This window comes from Mycteria americana, chromosome 4, assembly GCF_035582795.1.
Source record: "Mycteria americana isolate JAX WOST 10 ecotype Jacksonville Zoo and Gardens chromosome 4, USCA_MyAme_1.0, whole genome shotgun sequence".
In the NCBI taxonomy this organism is placed as follows: Eukaryota; Metazoa; Chordata; class Aves; order Ciconiiformes; family Ciconiidae; genus Mycteria; species Mycteria americana.
The window spans coordinates 21,103,719-21,123,043 of NC_134368.1; the positions used below are offsets into that span (position 1 = coordinate 21,103,719).

The following is a 19,325-nucleotide window of genomic DNA, read 5'->3' on the forward strand; positions in this document are numbered from 1 at the left end:
ATTTTATTGTCTGCGTTCCTAACCATTTTCCTCCTCTGATGGTTTCAAAGGAGTCTTCGTATGACTGCCTGCCTTTTATACCAGGCATAAGCCCTTCTTAAATCTCAGTTACTTGCGTGGACTCGTATTTAGCAAGATAATAATGTACGTTCCCTGCACACAGAAACACACCGGCACCCGTGGGTGCACTCGAATGCGCAGAGAAACACAGGCCAGCACGGGCTCAGTAGCACCGGCCACCCCAAGCCACCGCTCGCGGCAAGCACTGAGCAAACTTAGGCCGCAGCCACCCCTGGGCGGTCGGGCACGCCGTGCTGCCCAGGACCAGGGCCGTGAACTCGGGCAGGCCCCCCGCCCCGAGTGGCGGCTCTCAGGCGGCGCCCCGCCCGGCCCTGCCAGCCGGCGGTGGCCGTTACGGGCCCGCCAACGGCCGCCGCCTCCGCGCACCTGCCGCCCTCCCAGGCGCGGGGCCACCGGCGACACCTGACGACTTCATCGAGCCGGAGGGGCTCCGGCGCACTCGGGAGACAGCAATTCGGGGGGGCTCTGGGCTTGATACGTGCCGCTGGGTGTCTGTTCCCCACACGAAACCCCCCTCTCCTCAGCGCAAGCGAGCCTGACTTGCTCCCTGCTAGGAAGGCTCTCCCCCGGCTGGGGCGGCAAACTCGGCAGGCGGCTTTACCCAGCACGAGGTGCCTTCCGAGGCGGGCCCGGCAAGTATCCGCTCGCACCCGGGACACCAGAGATCAGTATTTATTCGGCTGCTCCAAGGGACGACGCGGTTGTCGGGGCTCCAGGGCCCCACCGCGGCGGCCCAGCCCCCGAACTCCGCCGGCCGCCCGCGCCTGGGCTCGCCGGCCGGCCGGCTGGCTGCTGCCGGAGGAGGGGCCCCGCTCGTCGCCGCTCGGTGTTATTAACTCCTGGAGGCAGGGAGGAGCGCGCGGTTTCTCGATCCCTCGCTGCGAGGTGTAACCTTAAACTGCCAACTGCTACTTCGGGGATTTCAGTTTCCTGGAAACCGGGGCTGTGGGCTGCGCACTTTCCCGTGAGCTCGGCGGGCTCTGCCCCCCGCAGGGAGGGAGCGGGAGGCGACCCCCCCAGAGCCCCCCGCCGCCTCAGGGGCCGCGGGCGGCTCTCCCGCCCCCGCGCGGGCACCGCCGCCTCCACAGCTCGGGGGTGCCTTCCACCTGCTCCGCAGCCCGCTTCCACCCGCTGCCCAACTTTTCCTGTCACGCCAGCCCCAGAAACCCCCTTCCCCACGCACGCACTCACGCACACCGATGTAGTTTATAAATGACAGTTGCCTGTAGACTTTCACCAAACAAGCAGCGGGGGCAGCAGACTACAACAGTTATTTAATTAAAGACGTTTTGGAGGCTCCCAGAATAGCTCTCTACCTCTGAGGCGCGATTTCTGGTTTCTCCCCACTCTCCCTCCCCACCTCGCCAGCCACCCCCGCGGCCCGAGCCGCGGCGCGGGCGGGGGGGAACCGACCCGGCCGGAGGAGCCGGCGTTGTCTGGCTGCGCGCTCTGCATTGCACAGTCATCAAAGTTAAGTACGTGGCGGGGGGCGGGGGGCTGAATGGGAAGAGACGGGTACGCCGAACTGTTTCCACCTAGGCAGGATCCGAAATTACGAGGTTGACCGTATATGCAGCCATTGCTGAGGGAGAGGGGAACGCGTGTGCGGGGGCCCTCCCGCACCAAGCCAGCCACTCGCACGCCTACTCCCCCCGCCCCGGCAAACTCGTCTGCCTCCCCTCAGCGGGGGCCCTCAATGCGCGGAGGCCGGCGGCGAGCGCAGCCGAGGGGGAGGCTCGGGGACGCTTCGCTCGAGTTGCCTTCTTGTGCCCCGAGTTGCTCCCGGGTAACGCGCAGCCCTCCGCGCACTACGGCTCCCGCTCCTCAGCCCTCCTCCCGCTCCTCTTCCTCACGGGAGGGGCGGAGGCGGAGGGAAGGGGGCTGAAAGGCACACGGAAAAAGGCTCTTTCCTCTCATGGCTTTCCTCGGCTGATTCCCCCCACACATGCTGAACAGAAACGCTTCCAGCTCCTTCCCGCACGCACAGGCACCACCTTCGCCTCCCCCGAGGAGCCCGGCGGGGGCAGCGGCGGCGAGCGCGCCTCGCAGCACCGGCCACCTCTTACCTGGTTGTAGGAGGTCTCCCAGGAGGAGGTGTAGTTGTAAAAGAAGGAGGAGAAGCAAGCGTCTTCTGACAGCCCGCAGCCAGCCATCCTCCGGGCGCAAAACCTCTTCGGGAAGGCACGCAGCAGCCTTCGCAAACTCTTGCCTCTTGCGCGATCGCTGCTGCCGCCGCTGCTGGTGCTGCCACCGCGGAGCGTGCCGACAGCTTCGCCCTGGCGGCGGCTTGCGCGGTGCGTGCGAGAGGGAGCGAGCGGGAGCGAGGAGGCTGGATGGAGGCGAGGGGAACGCGTGTGCGTGTCTGTGTGTGTGTGCGCGTCTGTTTGTGGCGGCACTGAGGAGCCGGAGCCGGCGTCACGTGCGCGCGCTCACTCCGCCGCCGCCGCCGCCGCCGGGGACAGGCTGTGCTACGCGCGCGGGCACTGAATCACCAGCGCCAGGCGACCTCTCCATCCCCACCCAGCCCCGTCCCTGCTCGGCAGCGCAGCCTGCGCAAGGAAACGAGCGGGCGCTTGCAGGACCCGCGACTGCACCGCGGCGGGGAAGGAGCGGGCAAGTGGCGACGCGCGTCCTCCCCCGCCGCGCCGGGGCAGCGCCGCCGCGGGCGGGCCCGCCTTCCCGGCCGCGGCCCGGCCCCCCCCGCCCCGCCCCGCGCCGTGCCGTGCCGCACCGCGCCTGAAAAGTTGGAGCTCACTTTCCAGCAAACGACCCGAGCCCGGCGAGGGGTGTGCGGGAACAGGCGCGAGCCCGGCGCCGCAGCCCGGCCCGGGCCGCCCCGCGGCAGGAGCCTGAGGGGAGGGGGCGGGGCGCCGCCTCCAGCCGCCGCCTCCGGCCCGCCCGCGGGAAACTTCGCCTCAGAGTCGTCAGCGAGTCCCCTTCTGTCAGGTACAATTTCCCCCGCTCTTTCCTTTTTTGGGGGGGCACTTTCCTCAGCACCTCGTTGTCAAGGAGCGGGAGAAGAAGCGGATTTTTTTTTTTTTTCCAAGTGTGTCAGTGATCGCAGAAGTGGCACCGGCAACGTGACTTCCCTCCCGCCCGTGCCGGTGCATCCAGCCGCCTGCTCCTGTCGCAGCCGCGGTGACAACGCCGCCCTGCAAAGGCGCCCTGGATCAGCGGGCGGCCCTCCCGGTCGTCAGGAAAAGTAAAACTGGCGGCCCGTAAGCCGTCGTCAAATTGTTCACCGGACACAGTGAAGTCACACTGCATATAATGATTTTAAAGTATTTGCCAAACAATGAGTGGACATAGATTGGATTACGTTCACCAGGTTCTTTGAATATTCCTTATCCCGACTGCACACCCAGCACCTAAGCGTGATCCTCTGACAAGGGCAACGTTTTCCTCATCAGCTGACATTGATATGGTAAAACTCAGATAATTATAAATGGAAAGCAAATAATGTAGGTGGTAGGGTTTTTTCAGAATAATTGTTCTATTTCATACAAGAATATATTATAGGGTTTTCATTCAAAAACAATATTTTTGCTTCCAGATCGTAACTGGGAGGGTCAGTGGTTTGGTGAGCAGCACCCAGCACACTCATAACAGCCCATAGCCATCAATGGAGAAGACTAGAGATGGTTTTCTGCCACAACTCTGATCAAAAGCTCACTGGAGCTCCTCGCTCCCCCTCACCTGATATTTTAAGGAAGAAACCACCATTTACTAATCCCCATGGAATCCTTTGGCCATTTATTTGTTGAGGAAATCTCATTTTCTTCAGTGTCCAAATGTGGCATGAACATGGAATACCATGAAACATACCTGAGTGTAGTAGAAACTCAGCTTTTTGATGTGAGTTGACTTTGAAGGAAGGCTAGCCAAGAATACCTGAATTCATGATCCAGAGGAACCTTTGTGACAGGCAGCTCTGTTCCGTATGAGGTCAAAGAGCCTTTCATCCTGCCCTAAACCAGGTAAAAATACAGCAGGAAGGATCCCAGCAACAGAATATGGAAACTACATCAGAAACAAGGTGTTCACTATGTCCACAATGATTTCTCAAATTGCTTCAGTATTTTCCTTCAGAGACTTCAGGCGGTCAAGGCTGCTCATCAGTGGCCCGCAAAACTTCGTGTGGTTTAAGAATTTATTTCAACTTTTCAGACAGCAACAATTAAGGCATAAAATGTCTTTCTGCTTCACCATCCTTCTTGTTTTCTTCTCTTCCCTTTGAGGGGTGACTATTTAAAGCATCTCACTTCTAAAATTTTAAGCAACTTGACATTGCGTGTTTCATCTTCATATTAAGTCTTAGTGCATTCCATCCTGAATCTGTACTCCAGCATAGCCTGACCTCTGAGCTACTTATGCTGTTCAGGTAAAGTTTGCACTAAAGTTCTGTGGTTTGAACCAAGTTCCTACATTTTGAACCAAAAATCCTGCAGTTTGGACTCTTCTCCTTTCTCTCCTCCTTTTCTTTTTTGTTTTTTCTTTTCGTCTCTCCCCCCCCCCCAATATCTGATGTATTTATACACTTCAGGAGGTGGCATTTACCCTACTTCCTCTCCTCTAGCGACGGACACACTATCTGCCCCTCCAATGCAATGTTCTTTAAAAGTCTCAAAACAGATTATGGGTTCTTAAATGTTTGGGTTTTTTCTTACCTTTTTCCTTCAAACATTGTTCCTCATCCTGCTGCTAACCAGTTGCGCTAGCTCAAAATCTCTTCATCTGAAGTTGAGAGAGCTGCCCCTGGGGGAGCATCACTGGTAGAAGGTTAAGCTTAATTGCACGGTGATTAGTTACTAATGGAGATCCAGCCGTAGTCTTTTCTTATAGCTTCGAACTACTCAAAACCTATTCAAGGCCTCTGCAGAGCACGCTTCTGTTGGCAGCAAAACAAGATCTGAAAATTTATTTATGGCATTATGTATTGCTCTTCCAGACCATTTGTAGATGTTTTCAGTCAACCAGCCATTACTGAAATGGCTAATAATCTATTTGTCTATCGCATGATTTAGCATGCTAACATCATTGTTACTGTGATGTTGGTGATGAAGCAAAAAACTTTGTATGTTACTTCTATTACTAGAAGCGTGTAACCAAACATAATAAAATCCACAAATAACCGTTGTCTAACATCCCAGTATGCTAACAGCTCCATAGAATAGATGCTAAGGTGTATTCAGTCCTGTGGGCAGGAAGGAGTAAAGTGGAGATAAAATAAACTTTTGTAAGGAACTTGGAACAAATGGATTGATGATGGGTGGGGGAAACAGCAAAATCCAGGAAATGTTTGACTAACAAAAGTAACCTCAGGATAACCATTAACACTCCATCTGTGCTGAAAGAAAGAGGCCTGGTGCAGGTGGAACAGAGAAAATTACTGAGACCTCTTTAGAGACGCTCATAGCATAATACCCTGCAGTTAGGATGTGCCAGAGTACTAGGTAAAGGATGGCAAAGCAGCTAGAAAGGCATCTTGTTAATTACAGTCTAGAATTTAATTTGGTTTGCTCTTTGCTTCCATGTTTTCAGCTTTAAGACTTTCAGAGTCTATTAAAGAAACTAGAAACTGTTTTCTTTTTTGTGCATTGTGAGTTTGAGGTTTTTTTACCTGCAAAGCCTGTCTGGTATGGGAATAAGGTGAATCAGGGTGAAGCTTTCAAATTGAGGCTGGTCCTGTCTTCTCACAGACACCACATCCTCATTCCCCTGAGGCTGGTGCACAGAGACAAGACTAAGGCCAGGGACTGCTGTTTGAGCCAATAACAGATCTGGTATCACCAAGTGCCAAGTTTTGGGAGAGACCTCTCAAAGAGTAAACATAACCCATTGCTGCAGGCAAAAGTCAGAACATCATGAACGCATCTATTTTCTTTATGCAGAGTGATCACTTGAGAAATTCCCTGAAAAGCAAGGCTTCTAGAGGTCTTGGGTTTGAGAAGCATATGGAGAATTTGAGATAGAAAAAACATTCATCTTCAACTTGTATGTTCCATGTAAGCGGACAGATTTGTATCAGAACAGTCCCAGGGGGATCAGGATTCAACTCATCTGTAGCCTCTAAATGAAGATTCTGCAATACAAAGTGATACTCTATGACTGTACATTTTGTTTAGGCAGTTTAGTGTCCCTCCAATAATCAGTGTAGCATTTAAACTGAGTGCTGTGGTCCCCGCTATTTTTAAAGCTTGCGATCATAAATACCTCAAAATGTTTTATGGGTACTATTATTTCATTCACCATGGTCACTTTGTTTTTCAAGTTTTCAGCCTTAGCAGACACATGTAACTTTTTTTATTCCTGACTTTACTAAACTTCATTAGTTGAAAATCCCTTCTCACAGGGCAAAAGCATATAATATCAGATATCCTAAAATAAAGTTAGAAGCTGTCCCTGTATCTTATTTGCAGGTGAAAAAAAAGAATATTTCTACTTAGCCTGTTCATAAGTGCATAAAAGCCTTTTAAAGTCAATTAAGACAGTCCATAAAAATTGAAGAGGAAAAGCTTTAAAAGTCCACTGATAGGTTTTCTATTAGGCTAATACTTTAAAGCTGCCTTAGCACCTTCATCAAATGACTTCATTTTGCTTTATGAACACCTCTGGAGCTAGGTATTACATCCTTTTAATATTTGAGGAGATCAACAGTTTAAGTACCAGACCCTTGGAAAAGTCAAGCAACATTGTTAGACAATGTTTATAAAAGCAATTAGCCCCAGAGGAGCAAAAACCTACTTACAGCAGAAATAAGTGGAGATTCCAGTGTTTAGGTTTCTTTAACTTTCAAGATAACTCGTCTCTATAATACAAAATTGTAAGATTTGGCATAACTGAGAATGAAACCACCAGTGGAGGAGAACACAGCAGCCACAGTCACCTTTAAAACATCATTTCAGTGTTCGGCTTTTTTTTCACTGGCTTCTCACTGTATTCTAGCTAAAATCCAGATGGCTTTTTTCACCTTCACATGGCTAGACAAGCCCAGTTCCAAGCTACCTGAGCTGGGAACCTGCAGTTCCCAGAACAGCTTCCGCACTTTGGATCCATCAGCCTCAATCACAAGAGCTACATGTGCAGATTTTTTGACCACAAGAGCTACATGTGCAGATTTTCCAATATTAGCATAACAGATCAAGGCTAATCAAAATACAGCTTTTCTAAAGTATCCCGGAATAACACTCCAAAACTTCAATTACATGCCACCGTTCAAAAAATACAAGGTTCTGCTGAAAGAAAATTGCATTCAGAAAACAGAATGTCACTGATCCAAATACAGAAAACAGATACTTTCCATCCACTGAATGGTGGTGGTATAGGAATTTGTCAGAGCCAGCTTTTCTAAAGTTCTGTTATGTCCAATATACTTCTTATGATTATATATATCACTGTAGTACGGGAATACTTTCAAACAGCACATTAGACTAGGTGACTAACATCTGCTTGTTCTTCCTCTCATCAAAAAGGCAGCAGTATTGTGTTGGAGTCTTTGCTGTATATGATGACAGAAGAAATGGTCCTTGCAATTAAAGCAGAAGGTTGTGAGATTCGAGATGATTATTAGTTACTGTTGAAATTTGTTATACCATCTTGTACTTATGGTTACTGCACGCTTACTGCACACACAAGTTTTACCCTTGTTTCAGGAAGCTCAATTACACCAAAGAAGTAACTGGCACTGGCTGTGGCACTCGTGGTCTTCATCCCAGAGCTGAGTCCAGGCTGTTAAGACTCTTGAAGAAAAAAAAAAACCAAGTCCTGGAATAGAACTCATAAGTTTGCTAGATGGTGAAGATTGCATACACTGCTGTGCAAAAGATAAAAAGATAATTAAAGCTAGATGACTGACCACTAAGATAGGATGGCAGCTCCAAGAAAAAGAGGCCAGTAGAAAAGTATTTTTTTGTAAATGCTGCTAAGTGAGACCATCAGAAATTAATAACAAGGTTCTCTAAAGCCATCTAAATGCAAAGACCAATTGCAAATACACAACTTCAGAGAAAACAGTATGTTTTTCAAAATGTTTTGCTCTCTCTATCAGTCTGTTACTTGCCTTGCCCGAGTTCAGAGTCTTGCTCTTCATCCATGAGCTAATCCCATCTCAGCATTGGGTCATCTTGATAATTGAAGTTACGTGAAATAGGCAACTGAATGAAGTAAAGCTGATTATTCAACAAGAAAGAAAAAAAAAAGTGCCAGGAGTTTAAAAGCTAGATTACATGAATTTTTGCTCATCTCAAAAATGCAGGAAATTATTTTCCTTGAATTCTGCAAGATCAAGTGTGCCACTGATTAAAACTTTGTCTACTGAAGTGGAAGAGCAGAACACTGATGAGTTTGATTGTCCTGCAAGCAAGATATTTTCAATGAGACTGTTAACAAAATGAAGCCACTATGATAATTTAATTCCTAGTTCAGGCCTTCCAGCAGCTTTTCAACATGAGTAATCTCCATCAGTTCAATACCCCCAAAATTATAAATAACAACCAGTGAATACATGCCATTCAAATGTAGGCAGGCATGAACTTAGGAGGTAGTTCATAACTTTTATAGTCTCACCACCAATTAACAATGTAAATAAATTACTAAAGCCCTATCAGATTATACTTTCCCAAAAATAACATTTCTGTGATTATAGTTATGAAGTAACTATATGAAGTAACTAATCAAAGGGAGGGGGGGGAAATCCTAGAATAACCCAAATTAGCAGGAATCAAGATGGTTGGCCTGTCATGGCCTCTAATGTAAGTATCTTTACATGTGAGAAAAAAACCCACAGCTATTCTGCCTGCTTCTGGGTACATTCAGATCATTAGCAAAATACCGAGTGATATAAACGGAGTAGACTCACCACTATTTTATCAATCATGGTAAAGCTGTCATCTAAGAATGAATGTACTGAAAGGTATGATGAGATCTCTTGTCATTGCTCAGATAATGAAAAAGATAAGAGGCTTCACCGTTCAGCACATTATTCAAAGCTTATTGATAAAGCAGTAGCACCTCATCATCACAAAGTACATTTCAGACATTCAAAAAATACTTGGCTACCCCTTTGGCACTATACACTGTATCGTGTGGGGAGGAACGTGGAGGAGGGAGGAGGAAAGACTCCCAGTCACACGCTGTAGAACTCGGGGAAATTGCATTTCTGATTGTCTTTTGCACAATCCCAAGAAAAGCTTTGATCGATACAGAATTCCATTTTTACACAAGAAATACCACAAAGAGGCAGCAAACCCTCAGAAATAATTGATAGATATTTCAAAGGGATTTGACAGATTATTAACTTTGGATTTCTTCGGTGACATCATCCTATTTGATCCAATTAATATAAACAAACCTCACTAGGAGAAAACCTACTCTGAGCTAGGGAGGCATTTGTAGCAGACATGGTATTGCAGCTTGTAAGCACGTGTCCTTTCTGTTACATATCACCCAAAATCAAGGGAAAGAATAATCATTTTTCTTACAGCAGGTTGAAGTGAATGCAATGAAAGGCAATTACAATGTCTCTGCAAATTTTTAATTTTTTAATGTGGAAGTTTTGGAAGTAGTAGGAACAAAGATTTGCTGCTGTGTTGCTAATTTAGGAAGTTCTGTTCTGAGTCTAGTCAGCCCAGCACTGATAAATTTGTTTTATAATCAGATTAGTTTGATCAAGAGACTGCTAAAAAAAGCAAATTAATTTCTGAAGTCTCACTGTACCTAATGAGAGATCTAAACATCACTCTCATATCAAGCCAGCAGACTACAAACGGCAGGATTCTTAAGCTTTACTGCAAAAATAATACTCATTGCAGGCAGTTATTGTGTGAAGAACAAATATGATTATGAAGGAGATCATGAAGTAGGCCATTACTATTTTGTATAATTGATTATTTTACTATTCACTTTTCCTTCTGTAATTCTCCTCCAGAAACAAACAGGATTTCTCTAGGCTGCAGAAAAATCGCAACTCTACCACCACATTACCATTTAACCTCGTATTTGACAATGCTTCAGAATGTAGGGAACAGACATTTGAAGAGCGTTTGGATTCACATAGCAGCGAGTCCAGCAAGGAGCTTCAGAGCAAAACCGTGTAAAGCACAGCCCCAATCTCACATCCAAAACATAAATATTCTAATGTTCTTGTTTCCATTCCTGTATGGATTTTTCTTTAACACCAGTTTGCTTATAGAAGAAGAAGAGAAGCTGTTCATTGTCCATAAATTTACTGAAAATGAAATTACTGTTTTCAACAAACAGGGTGCTTATTATTTTGAACATTAAGACTGGAATTTTAAATTCTTGCCAATTCTTATCTTTGATTTCTGCTTTTAATAATATGTTTTTTTTTAAAGTGTGTACAAGTCGCAGTAATTTAAGTTTACTTCCATTATACTGCATAACCCAGTAACTCATTGGAACAAAGCTGTCAATATCCTCTTTGACAGCTAGCTGCTCATAGAAACATTTTGTGAATCGCACTGCTTTTAACCTTCTGCCACTGTACGATTGCAAGCCTTTCAGGAAAGGTTCACAGTGCATTAAGTTTTTTAAAAGAACGATACTATCCCTGTCACAGTAAAAGGCTTATCAGTTGTTATTCAACATGCAAAATGAAACAACCTCAAAGATGCAATTCTAAGGTTTGAAAGGTTGAGTTTAGTTTGTAACTCTTTAAAATCACGCCTGAATTTTGACAGTAAACAGTAGCATCTTCATACAGTTGAACAGGTTGATATTTTTGAGGATAAAACTGGTTACTAATGTAAGCAGAAGCGGTTTCACTGCATGGCTGAATACTTAAATATACAAAGCAGTCAGAAAATAGGTCCACCAGCAGCCCTCCACTCTATGAAGCCCGGTAAGTGTTCGATGCTTTAAGTGTTTATTGTTTATTCCACTGGAAGCAATGAGGCTGGGAACATTAATGTGATATGCTTACAAAATAAACACTGAATTCAAATGGAAGGCAAGGGCCTACTTTAGCTAAAAGAATAAGACCAACCCAAAATAATAAATGTTTAGAGCCACAGGAAATATTTATTATCAACATTAATTTGTGCTGTGTTTTATTTTTCTATACAACATAACTACTGCATAGCTTTCATAGCTGGAAAAAGCTTAAAGAATCACTCAGAGCCAAGATATACACAAATGAAATTATTTGATCGTCTGTCCAACATACATTGTGTTCCTGAGAAACTACCAGATCTGAGTCGAAACTGCAAAATTAGAACACCTCCAGGGAGCAGAACCAGTCTACTACCGCTGCTACAGGAATGTTACTTTACTGCTGGTACCATATTTAGTTTAATCCCTTGGTACTGGAAGCTGGATCTCCTTGATGCCAACCACTTATCTCAAACCCATCAGTGCAAATTAGAGGCAACCCAAGCTTGGCATTTGCAAAAGGGACACTTGCAAAAGGGACAAGCCCAAGCTTGGCATTTGCAAAAGAGGGGCAAATGCTCTCAGATAACGGTTTCATCCTGCTTGTAAAGCTCAAAAATATCTGACATTTGAATTACTGGGGACCAACACCCACTTTTGTAACCAAACAGTTCTAGGAAGCATTCCACAAAAGAAAGCTCCCAATGTAAGAGGCGTTAGTAAGAAAATGAACTAGGTTGACCAAGTAGATCATTTTTCCCTCTCTGCTTCACATAGATCTTATGTCACATACATAGTCTTCAAGTTAAATAATTTTAAAAGGTCAACAGAGTACCAATACAAGATTATACTTCTAATAGTAAAAGATGTTTATTATTAAAACGTTCAGCTGTTCTAAAAGCAAGATAAATGGCTATTCCTCACAAATTACAGTAAGTGAATAAAGTCACGTACTTTAGAATACAACTCTCTGCTTCCTAGTATCATGGCGTGGTATGGCTTTTTATTGCTCAATTGACAGAAAATGAGGAAAACCATAGCAATCTGATTACAAATTAATAACTGTAGGTTGACTGGATGGAAGAAAAACTATTTGCCCTTTGACTTTTGTTAAGGTATCTTTTCAAATTACGTACTGAAAGCTCATTTCAGCATTTTTTCCTTACACTGCATTTCTTATGGCAAATAATTAGCAGTTTCCAATCGGCACTGTGTAGCAGTGCAGCTTGAAAACTACACGTCACAAACTAAAGGTGTTTCACCAGCCCTGAGCCAAAAAGGGAGAAGGTGATCAGAAATCGTGGTATTGCTCTATCAGGCAAAGCTGACCGAACCGGTACCAATCACACCAGCACAAACCCGCCTGTACCAACGGCACTTCAACCTCAGGGAGTGAATGCAGCTACAACAAACAAGTACGGTCCTGTAACCCCAAAAGGAACTTCACTGTGTGTCTTTTGCACTGGCGTATTTACAGATCTCCCAAAAGTTCAGGGTTTTTTATGACATCAAGACACAGGGAAGCATGAAGTCACTATTTATTCTTCTCTGACAAGAATTCTAAATGCTAGAAAATCCCTACAAATCTAAACACAGTATAACTGGTCACTTCTTTATGTCTCCATAATGTTAATAGCTACATACCTAAACACAGCTTTAGTACATTTAGTACGTACTCAGTCAGCAGCGACTACCTCTGTATCTAACAAACCTGAACAGTTATGACCTCACATCAATATTAGCCCTTTACTGCTTTGAGGTATTATACAGAAGCACAATTAAGATGGAAGACTCTCTTCTCTTCAAAAAATATAATCCTTTCGCTTAGTACTATTTTCCTATCATCTAACCCATTCTGTGTTTTCAAAAGTCCCACACTATAAAGAGTTTATTTTATACAAACCACGTATTTTCAAAAACCACCAGAATTCCTCTGGTAAAAAAAAATCACTAGAAGTAAACAAAGCATTGCTTTTCCTTTTAGATTGTTCCAAAGCAGATAACCAACTAATCCTAAGGGAGCAATTCCTCAGCACTCCAAAACAAACACGCTTACACCCTAGCTAGTAGTTTGGACGCTCTGAAGCAACGTTAGTAAGGCAGGGAACACAGCAGAAGAGCAAACAGCTAGTCGGTTGGGGCAGCTGCTGTAATTATTCAGGATCCCTCACTCCACAGGCCAGCAGAAAGAGCCACAACATCTTCTAGTCAGTGGTGGCATTTCACAGAACAAAATGCACGGGAAGCTGAATTTCTATTTGACAGTAGCAAACTCCTGTCTATTTTGCAATTTCCAACTTTTTCCCCCATTTGCTGCAGCCTGCACTATAAGCGGCCAAAACCAAAGCTCTGATGCTGAGCAGGACTGCGGGTGCTTTTAACTCTTCTGAGAGGGAGGCAGTGACCTTCATACGCTCATAGATAAACACAGCCTCATTCCTACACCTCCTCCTTGGTCTCCTTTTGTTTCTCCGGGCAACCTTGTTTGACAGTTCTTCCACCCAAAAAAATGGGAATGGTTTTAACCTTTCAACACTTCCGGAAAACCAGGGCCATTCTCAAAACCAAGTTATTCTGCATGCATCTGTTACATCCCTGAGATAACTGCAGTTAAGAGGAGGGCTCCTGATACAGTTTCCCTTTAGGACCTAGAATATGTCTGTCTCTGAGAAGCCATGCTGTCCCTTTCATTACTCCTTCAGAGGGCCAGTTACTTCTTGGATACCTTGCTCCCTTTCCCACTGCTACATAGCTCTAAAATGACATCTTAAAAAACAAAAAGTGAAATTTGCAGTAACGCTAAGGTGCCCACAGTGATTTAGGTGAGTCCGTATGTTACTGCCCCATACCCTTCCTCTCAGTTGTTAGACATCAGCGTTGTGCAGCAGAGCAGCGACTGCGCGATGCCTGCACAAAGGCACCGAGCTTCCCCGCTCCAAGCCTAGGGCCATTCTCCACTTCATGACTGTTACTGGAGGATCAGCTGTGTAGCTCTGTAGCACACAGTCCGGTATGAGAAAATGCTTTAGTCCTGAAGTATTGCAAGCGCTTTGCTTGTCAATTCTTCAGTAAGAGAAGTGTTTTCCGGGGACTCATGATGACATTCACAAGTGTCACAAAAAGTATCAAATCCACTGGGTTCCCAGGACACTTGAGCTGCAGTACCTCCTCGAAGCCCTAGCCCCCAGATCCCAGTGGGATCCCGAGAGCCAAGCTGCTTCCCCGAGCTCACGGTCCCGCTGCCAGGAGGGGAGAGGGCACTGGGCCTGCTCCGTCCCCGGTGACAGCTGGGACACCCGACAGCCTTCCAATTAAGCCGGTGACACCAGTGCCCTCCAGGGCCTTTGGGTGGATGGCACAGGTGTCACTGACTTAATTGGAAGATGGCAGGGCTGCACAGCTGTCAGAGGACAGTAATTTGGCCTGTAGTATTTGCATTCCTGGTAGCCAAGACAGAGGAGAGTGAAAGATCCCAGGTTGGCTGTCAGGGCCCAAGCTGAGTTTGTGGGTGTGACAAAAAAAAAAAAAAAAAAAAGAAAAAAGAAAACCAGGCCAAAGTCTCTCCCATGTCAAGTTCCACTCACAGCCATAGCCATCTGCTCCCCCATTCGCAAGTACCAAAGCTACTGCGATTTATGCCAGCTGGTTCTGGGGTCCCCAAGGGATTTCATGCTGAGAATTGGCTGTGTTCGTGGACCTTGCCATGCCTAGGCAAAGTCACACAGAAGGCGGTTCTACACCATTTAGCTGAAGGCTGCGCACAAATACTGGAGAAATTCTTACCTGGGGAGCAGCCATTTTTCAGCCTTGCACAAAGTAGCTCCCCTGCCCACCAGAAGGACGACAAGCAAGCCACCATGAAACCCCCCATACTGAACCAGTTCCCCTACAGCAGGAATTTGTAAAAATTTGTATGTTTAGGAATACTAGTTTGAAATCACACTGTTTAAATTCAGGATCCCCATGCTTTAAATAAAAGCTCTTGTAACTGCAGTCAGAAAACTTAATTCAGTTCAACATTTTATGAAGAGTCAACCTCCCTCCTTCCTACTGAAAATACCATAGGGCAGGAAAGTCCAGAGCCACCCCACAATGCCTGAAGAGGAGGAGAGCCCCCACTCCCTCACCTGCTTATCAAACTTGGGGCAGACTCACAAGTCCCACCGTGTATTACAAATTCACTCAAATTTTCATCTTCAGACACGTTTTCTTTCACAATACTGTTTTCATTGCTAACAACAACAAAAAATTTTCAGAGCTTCTGCACTCCCCCTCATATAAATGGCATTTTAGAAAAAAAGTTGGAATTAGAGGAGAATCTTCAAGTTACTTGATTCCAAGCAATTTTGTAGCCAACTGCTATGATTTCAATAGCATACCCTAAACACCAGTGCTTACGACTAGTCTTATAACTGAGGTCAGTTGCCAGCTCTCCAAACACAACCTATTTTCGGTTCAGCCTTACAGCATGACAGCACACAGTTCCCATTCTAGGGGAACCTGTTTCAGCAACAGCTGCTCCAGGTCCTCTTTGCCAGAAGGACCAGAGGGAGAGGAAAAACTGGAATCTGACCAAATATGTCAAATCCTAGAATGGTTCAGGTTGGAAGGGACCTTAAAGATCAACTAGTTCCAACCCCCCTGCCATGGGCAGGAACACCTTCCATTAAGACCATGTTGCCCAAAGCCCCGTCCAACCTGGCCTTGAACACTTCCAGGGATGGGGCATCCACAACTTCTCTGGACAACCTGTTCCATGCCTCACCACCCTCATAGTGAAGAATTTCTTCCTTATGTCCAATCTAAACCTACCCTCTGCCAGTTTAAAGCCGGTGTCCCTTGTCCTGTCACTCCAGGCCCTGGTAAAAAGCCTCACTCCATCTTTCTTACAAGCCCCCTTTAAGTACTGGAAGGCTGCTATAAGGTCTCCCCACAGCCTTCTCTCCTCCAGGCTGAACAAGCCCAACCCTCTCAGCCTTTCCTCGTAGGAGAGGCGCTTCAGCCCTCTGATCAAATCTTACTATAAATTCCACATGGGATTAGCTTTCCCAAATTGAAAATGCTGTCAAGTCATATTTCACTAAGAATCACTACAAAATTACAACGGTGCAATGTAATTTGACCTACAGTGTCACTTAAGTGTTATTTGTGTTGATCTTAAACTGCATCTGAACATTGCCCAGCAGGGTAATTTCTAACTGGCCACAGACACTTCAATGCACAGGACACATTACTACAGTTCTGTCCAAGAAATATCTAGGAGAATGTTTGAAGAAAGCATTCTCCAAAAAAATTCTGCATGCATTTCATTTTTAAAACAATTTCCAACATAATTTAAACAAGTTTGCAAGGGATCAACATTGTATGTATTATACTGATGTCACCATAACTGTGGTGGCTTAAGGATCTGCACTTTTAATATTAAAATATTAAACCACTGCCACGTCAATAAAACAGCAGTTTAACGGGAGACTAAATGGCTTCTCACGTTTTGATCAAAACAATAGAAATACTGACATACTGTGGCAAAAAATTAGTATAAATAGACTTTATTGAAGTCAGTACCTTTGTACTGAAGCTGAAGATTGTGTCTACATAAGCACAAGTTGTAACATTTCACAACTTCTAAAAGGAATGTCAACAATTACAACGATCATGCATACCATGGTCGATAATCACATTTTTAGAAGCATTTTCAACCATTTCTAAAGAAATGCTTATAACATTGTTATATATAGAACTACTTTCAATAAACTGCAAAACATTGATCAGCTTTTCCAGTATGAGCTACAGTGTCAACACAAAAGGGAGGCATAAATGTTTAATTTATGAAATCAGAATGGAATATTTACTGTAAAGAAAAATTAAAAAGCTTTCAAATAAAGGCCATTATTGAACCAAAGTGAAGAGCACAACTTGAACTTTGAATCCTTTCATCTCTTAAAGCTGTCCTCTGAATAACTTCAGTTCAAAGCATAAATTCAGTACTGCGAGTATTCCTTGGACTGAAGTTTGGCAATGATGCGATCCAACTGTCTCTTTGCTTCACACTGTGGAAAATTGCTCATGTCATAATATTGAGGGGCAATTTTCACCAGCCTGTCAAAAAAGGAAAAGTTTGTTACTAATACTCAAACTTTAAGAGGCATCCTACAGAAATTCTACAACTGAAGGAAACAAATGTTATCCATTACTTTCAGCTCATTCTACGATTCTAAGATTAATGAGAGTTTACACACATGCACACCCATTTACATCTCAGTCCCATCCCCTGCAAGTGCCCTAGGCCAAAGCAAAAAGCACGCACTGGAGTCTAGCGAGACGCTCCCGTTCAGCCGTGTGATCCTTACAGACCCAGGCTGTAAGGTACGTGCCAGACCTGCTGCTTAACATCAAAGTCCACAAGCCACAGAAGTCCACCTCACTATCAGTTCGTGCAGGAGTACAGTTCAGCCTTAGGTGCTCAAGCTTAAAAATGAAACCAAGGCCACAGGATCCTGCTTTAGGCTATACAGTGCTTGCTCAGAATAAGATTTCTAAGGAAGGATGCAAATGCATATTTTCCATTAAGATACTACGGACTATGTATATATATATATAGTCCGTATGTTTTCCAGCTTACAAATATTTAAAATCTTTCTGCACAAGGGCAGAATTTCAACAACAGTTGAAGAGCCTCCCACGTCCTCAAAGCTTACAACCTGGCAGTTTAAGTACAACCTTGAAGACTGGCAACATGATGCGGATCTCTGCTTGTCTGCAGAGGATCAGGCCTCTAATTTCCTTGATATGCACATTATTGACTAATAAACATTATGGCAAGGCAGGTTGTACTGGTATTACCAGCTCCTTCCTTCATATTTTAAGAAAGCACTGAATCCTGTTCAGATCCTTCCGGAAAAATTACAGACACCTACTGCCAAGAGGGGTCCCAGATCTTGAGAACAGAGGCATCTACCGGTATCTATGAACTTCAGCACACAAGTGGGTGCTAGGGCATATCCCCAAACCTAGCATCTCCAAGCAGCCCCTTCCCCACAGGCTTACTAACGTAACTGGTTTTAAGTCAAGCGTATCTCTGCGCACTGCATACAGAGCCTGGGCATTCCACTTTTACGCACAACTCCCACAAACAGAAACAAGTGTCCACAAAGAAAACTTCTAGTCATCTACAAGATCTCAAGTCTATGCCATTGCCATTCCCCAAACCATTTTAACAATACTAGCTTCAGGAAAAGTGAAAGGAATTACCTCAATTTAAAAAAGGAAAGAGAAAACCAAGAGCTTTACAGTAGGTCATGGCTGTTTTAAGACTTTTGGGCTTACCATTCTGGCTTGATGTCTGTACATGTCCGGATGTAATTCTTTGTTGTAAGGACAAACTCATTATAGAGCACCCATTCTGGTTTATGATCAAGAACAGTGGAAGGATGCAACTGCACCACCTGGTTATCTTTTACAGTTAAGTAATGCCCTGTTCGTTCCAAATGTGCCACCTAAGTAAAAAGACATTCTTTCATTACCACAGGCAATTTTTAAATTAAGTGATTTCAAGCTGACTGGTAAGTGTTCTATACAAAATATACCACCCCAATGTTCAAGCCTCGTCTAAATTTGGCACATTACTTGACCACTTCAACTATTCAGGTTTCTTAATAGACACAATCAAGATGCCAGATGTTTTTCTAACTGCCATGGTAAGTGTATATTATAATATACAATTCAAGCAACATACAAAAATAGTTACCACCCAAAGAGAAGAATCATTATTAGAACAGCAGCAATGCAAACGCAAGTATTGGAAGGGAATATTGTACAGGTTTGTAACATCACACAAAGTGAACCGTGGTCTACTACAGACGTCTGCCTCAAGCACTTCATTGCAGTAGCTACTGTGGGACTGGTAAGCCGCAATGTTATCCTTTCAAGTTTTTATTAGTGCAGTGTTTCAGTAGTAATTTTACTGATGCACGTATTATTCTGCAAATCCTCTCACACAGTAGGCCCGAAAAAAAAAATATGCCAGTCCAGCAAGAATGGGAAGTTTCGTATGTCAGAAATAAGAACAGTCTTGTTACAGCATGAGCTTCAGAGCTGGAAAATGTAGGTTCAGCAACACACTCCTGCTGTGACCTTGGTAAAAATCAATTAACCTCTCTCTGACCAAGCTTCTTGCTCTATGAAAGGGAATAATGCCTACCTCGCTGAGATGCTCTGACACCTAGCTCATTAAGATTTGGTAAAGCAGACAGTTATCCTTAGCAGGATATCCTTGGTAAGAACAGTTAATCTAACAGAACAGGTAACTAAAAGTAACCTTTTGATACTGGTAATTCAAGACGACCGCAGTACTTATT

The 19,325-nt window shown here is 44.8% G+C and overlaps 1 protein-coding gene across 2 annotated transcripts in view; it reads right to left on the reverse strand.

Annotated features, from left to right (window-relative positions):
• Positions 1 to 16,501: 16,501 nt before the first annotated feature.
• DHX15 (DEAH-box helicase 15) overlaps positions 16,502 to 19,325 on the reverse strand; it is a 49,261-nt gene continuing 46,437 nt past the window's right edge. For both annotated transcript variants that reach the window (XM_075499856.1, XM_075499857.1), the window contains exons 13-14: positions 18,295 to 18,464; positions 16,502 to 17,067 (exon numbers count right to left, since the gene is read on the reverse strand). In XM_075499856.1, coding sequence (XP_075355971.1) covers positions 16,950 to 17,067; positions 18,295 to 18,464 — 288 coding nt within the window. In that variant the 3' untranslated portion in view covers positions 16,502 to 16,949. The remainder of the gene's footprint in view (positions 17,068 to 18,294; positions 18,465 to 19,325) is intronic.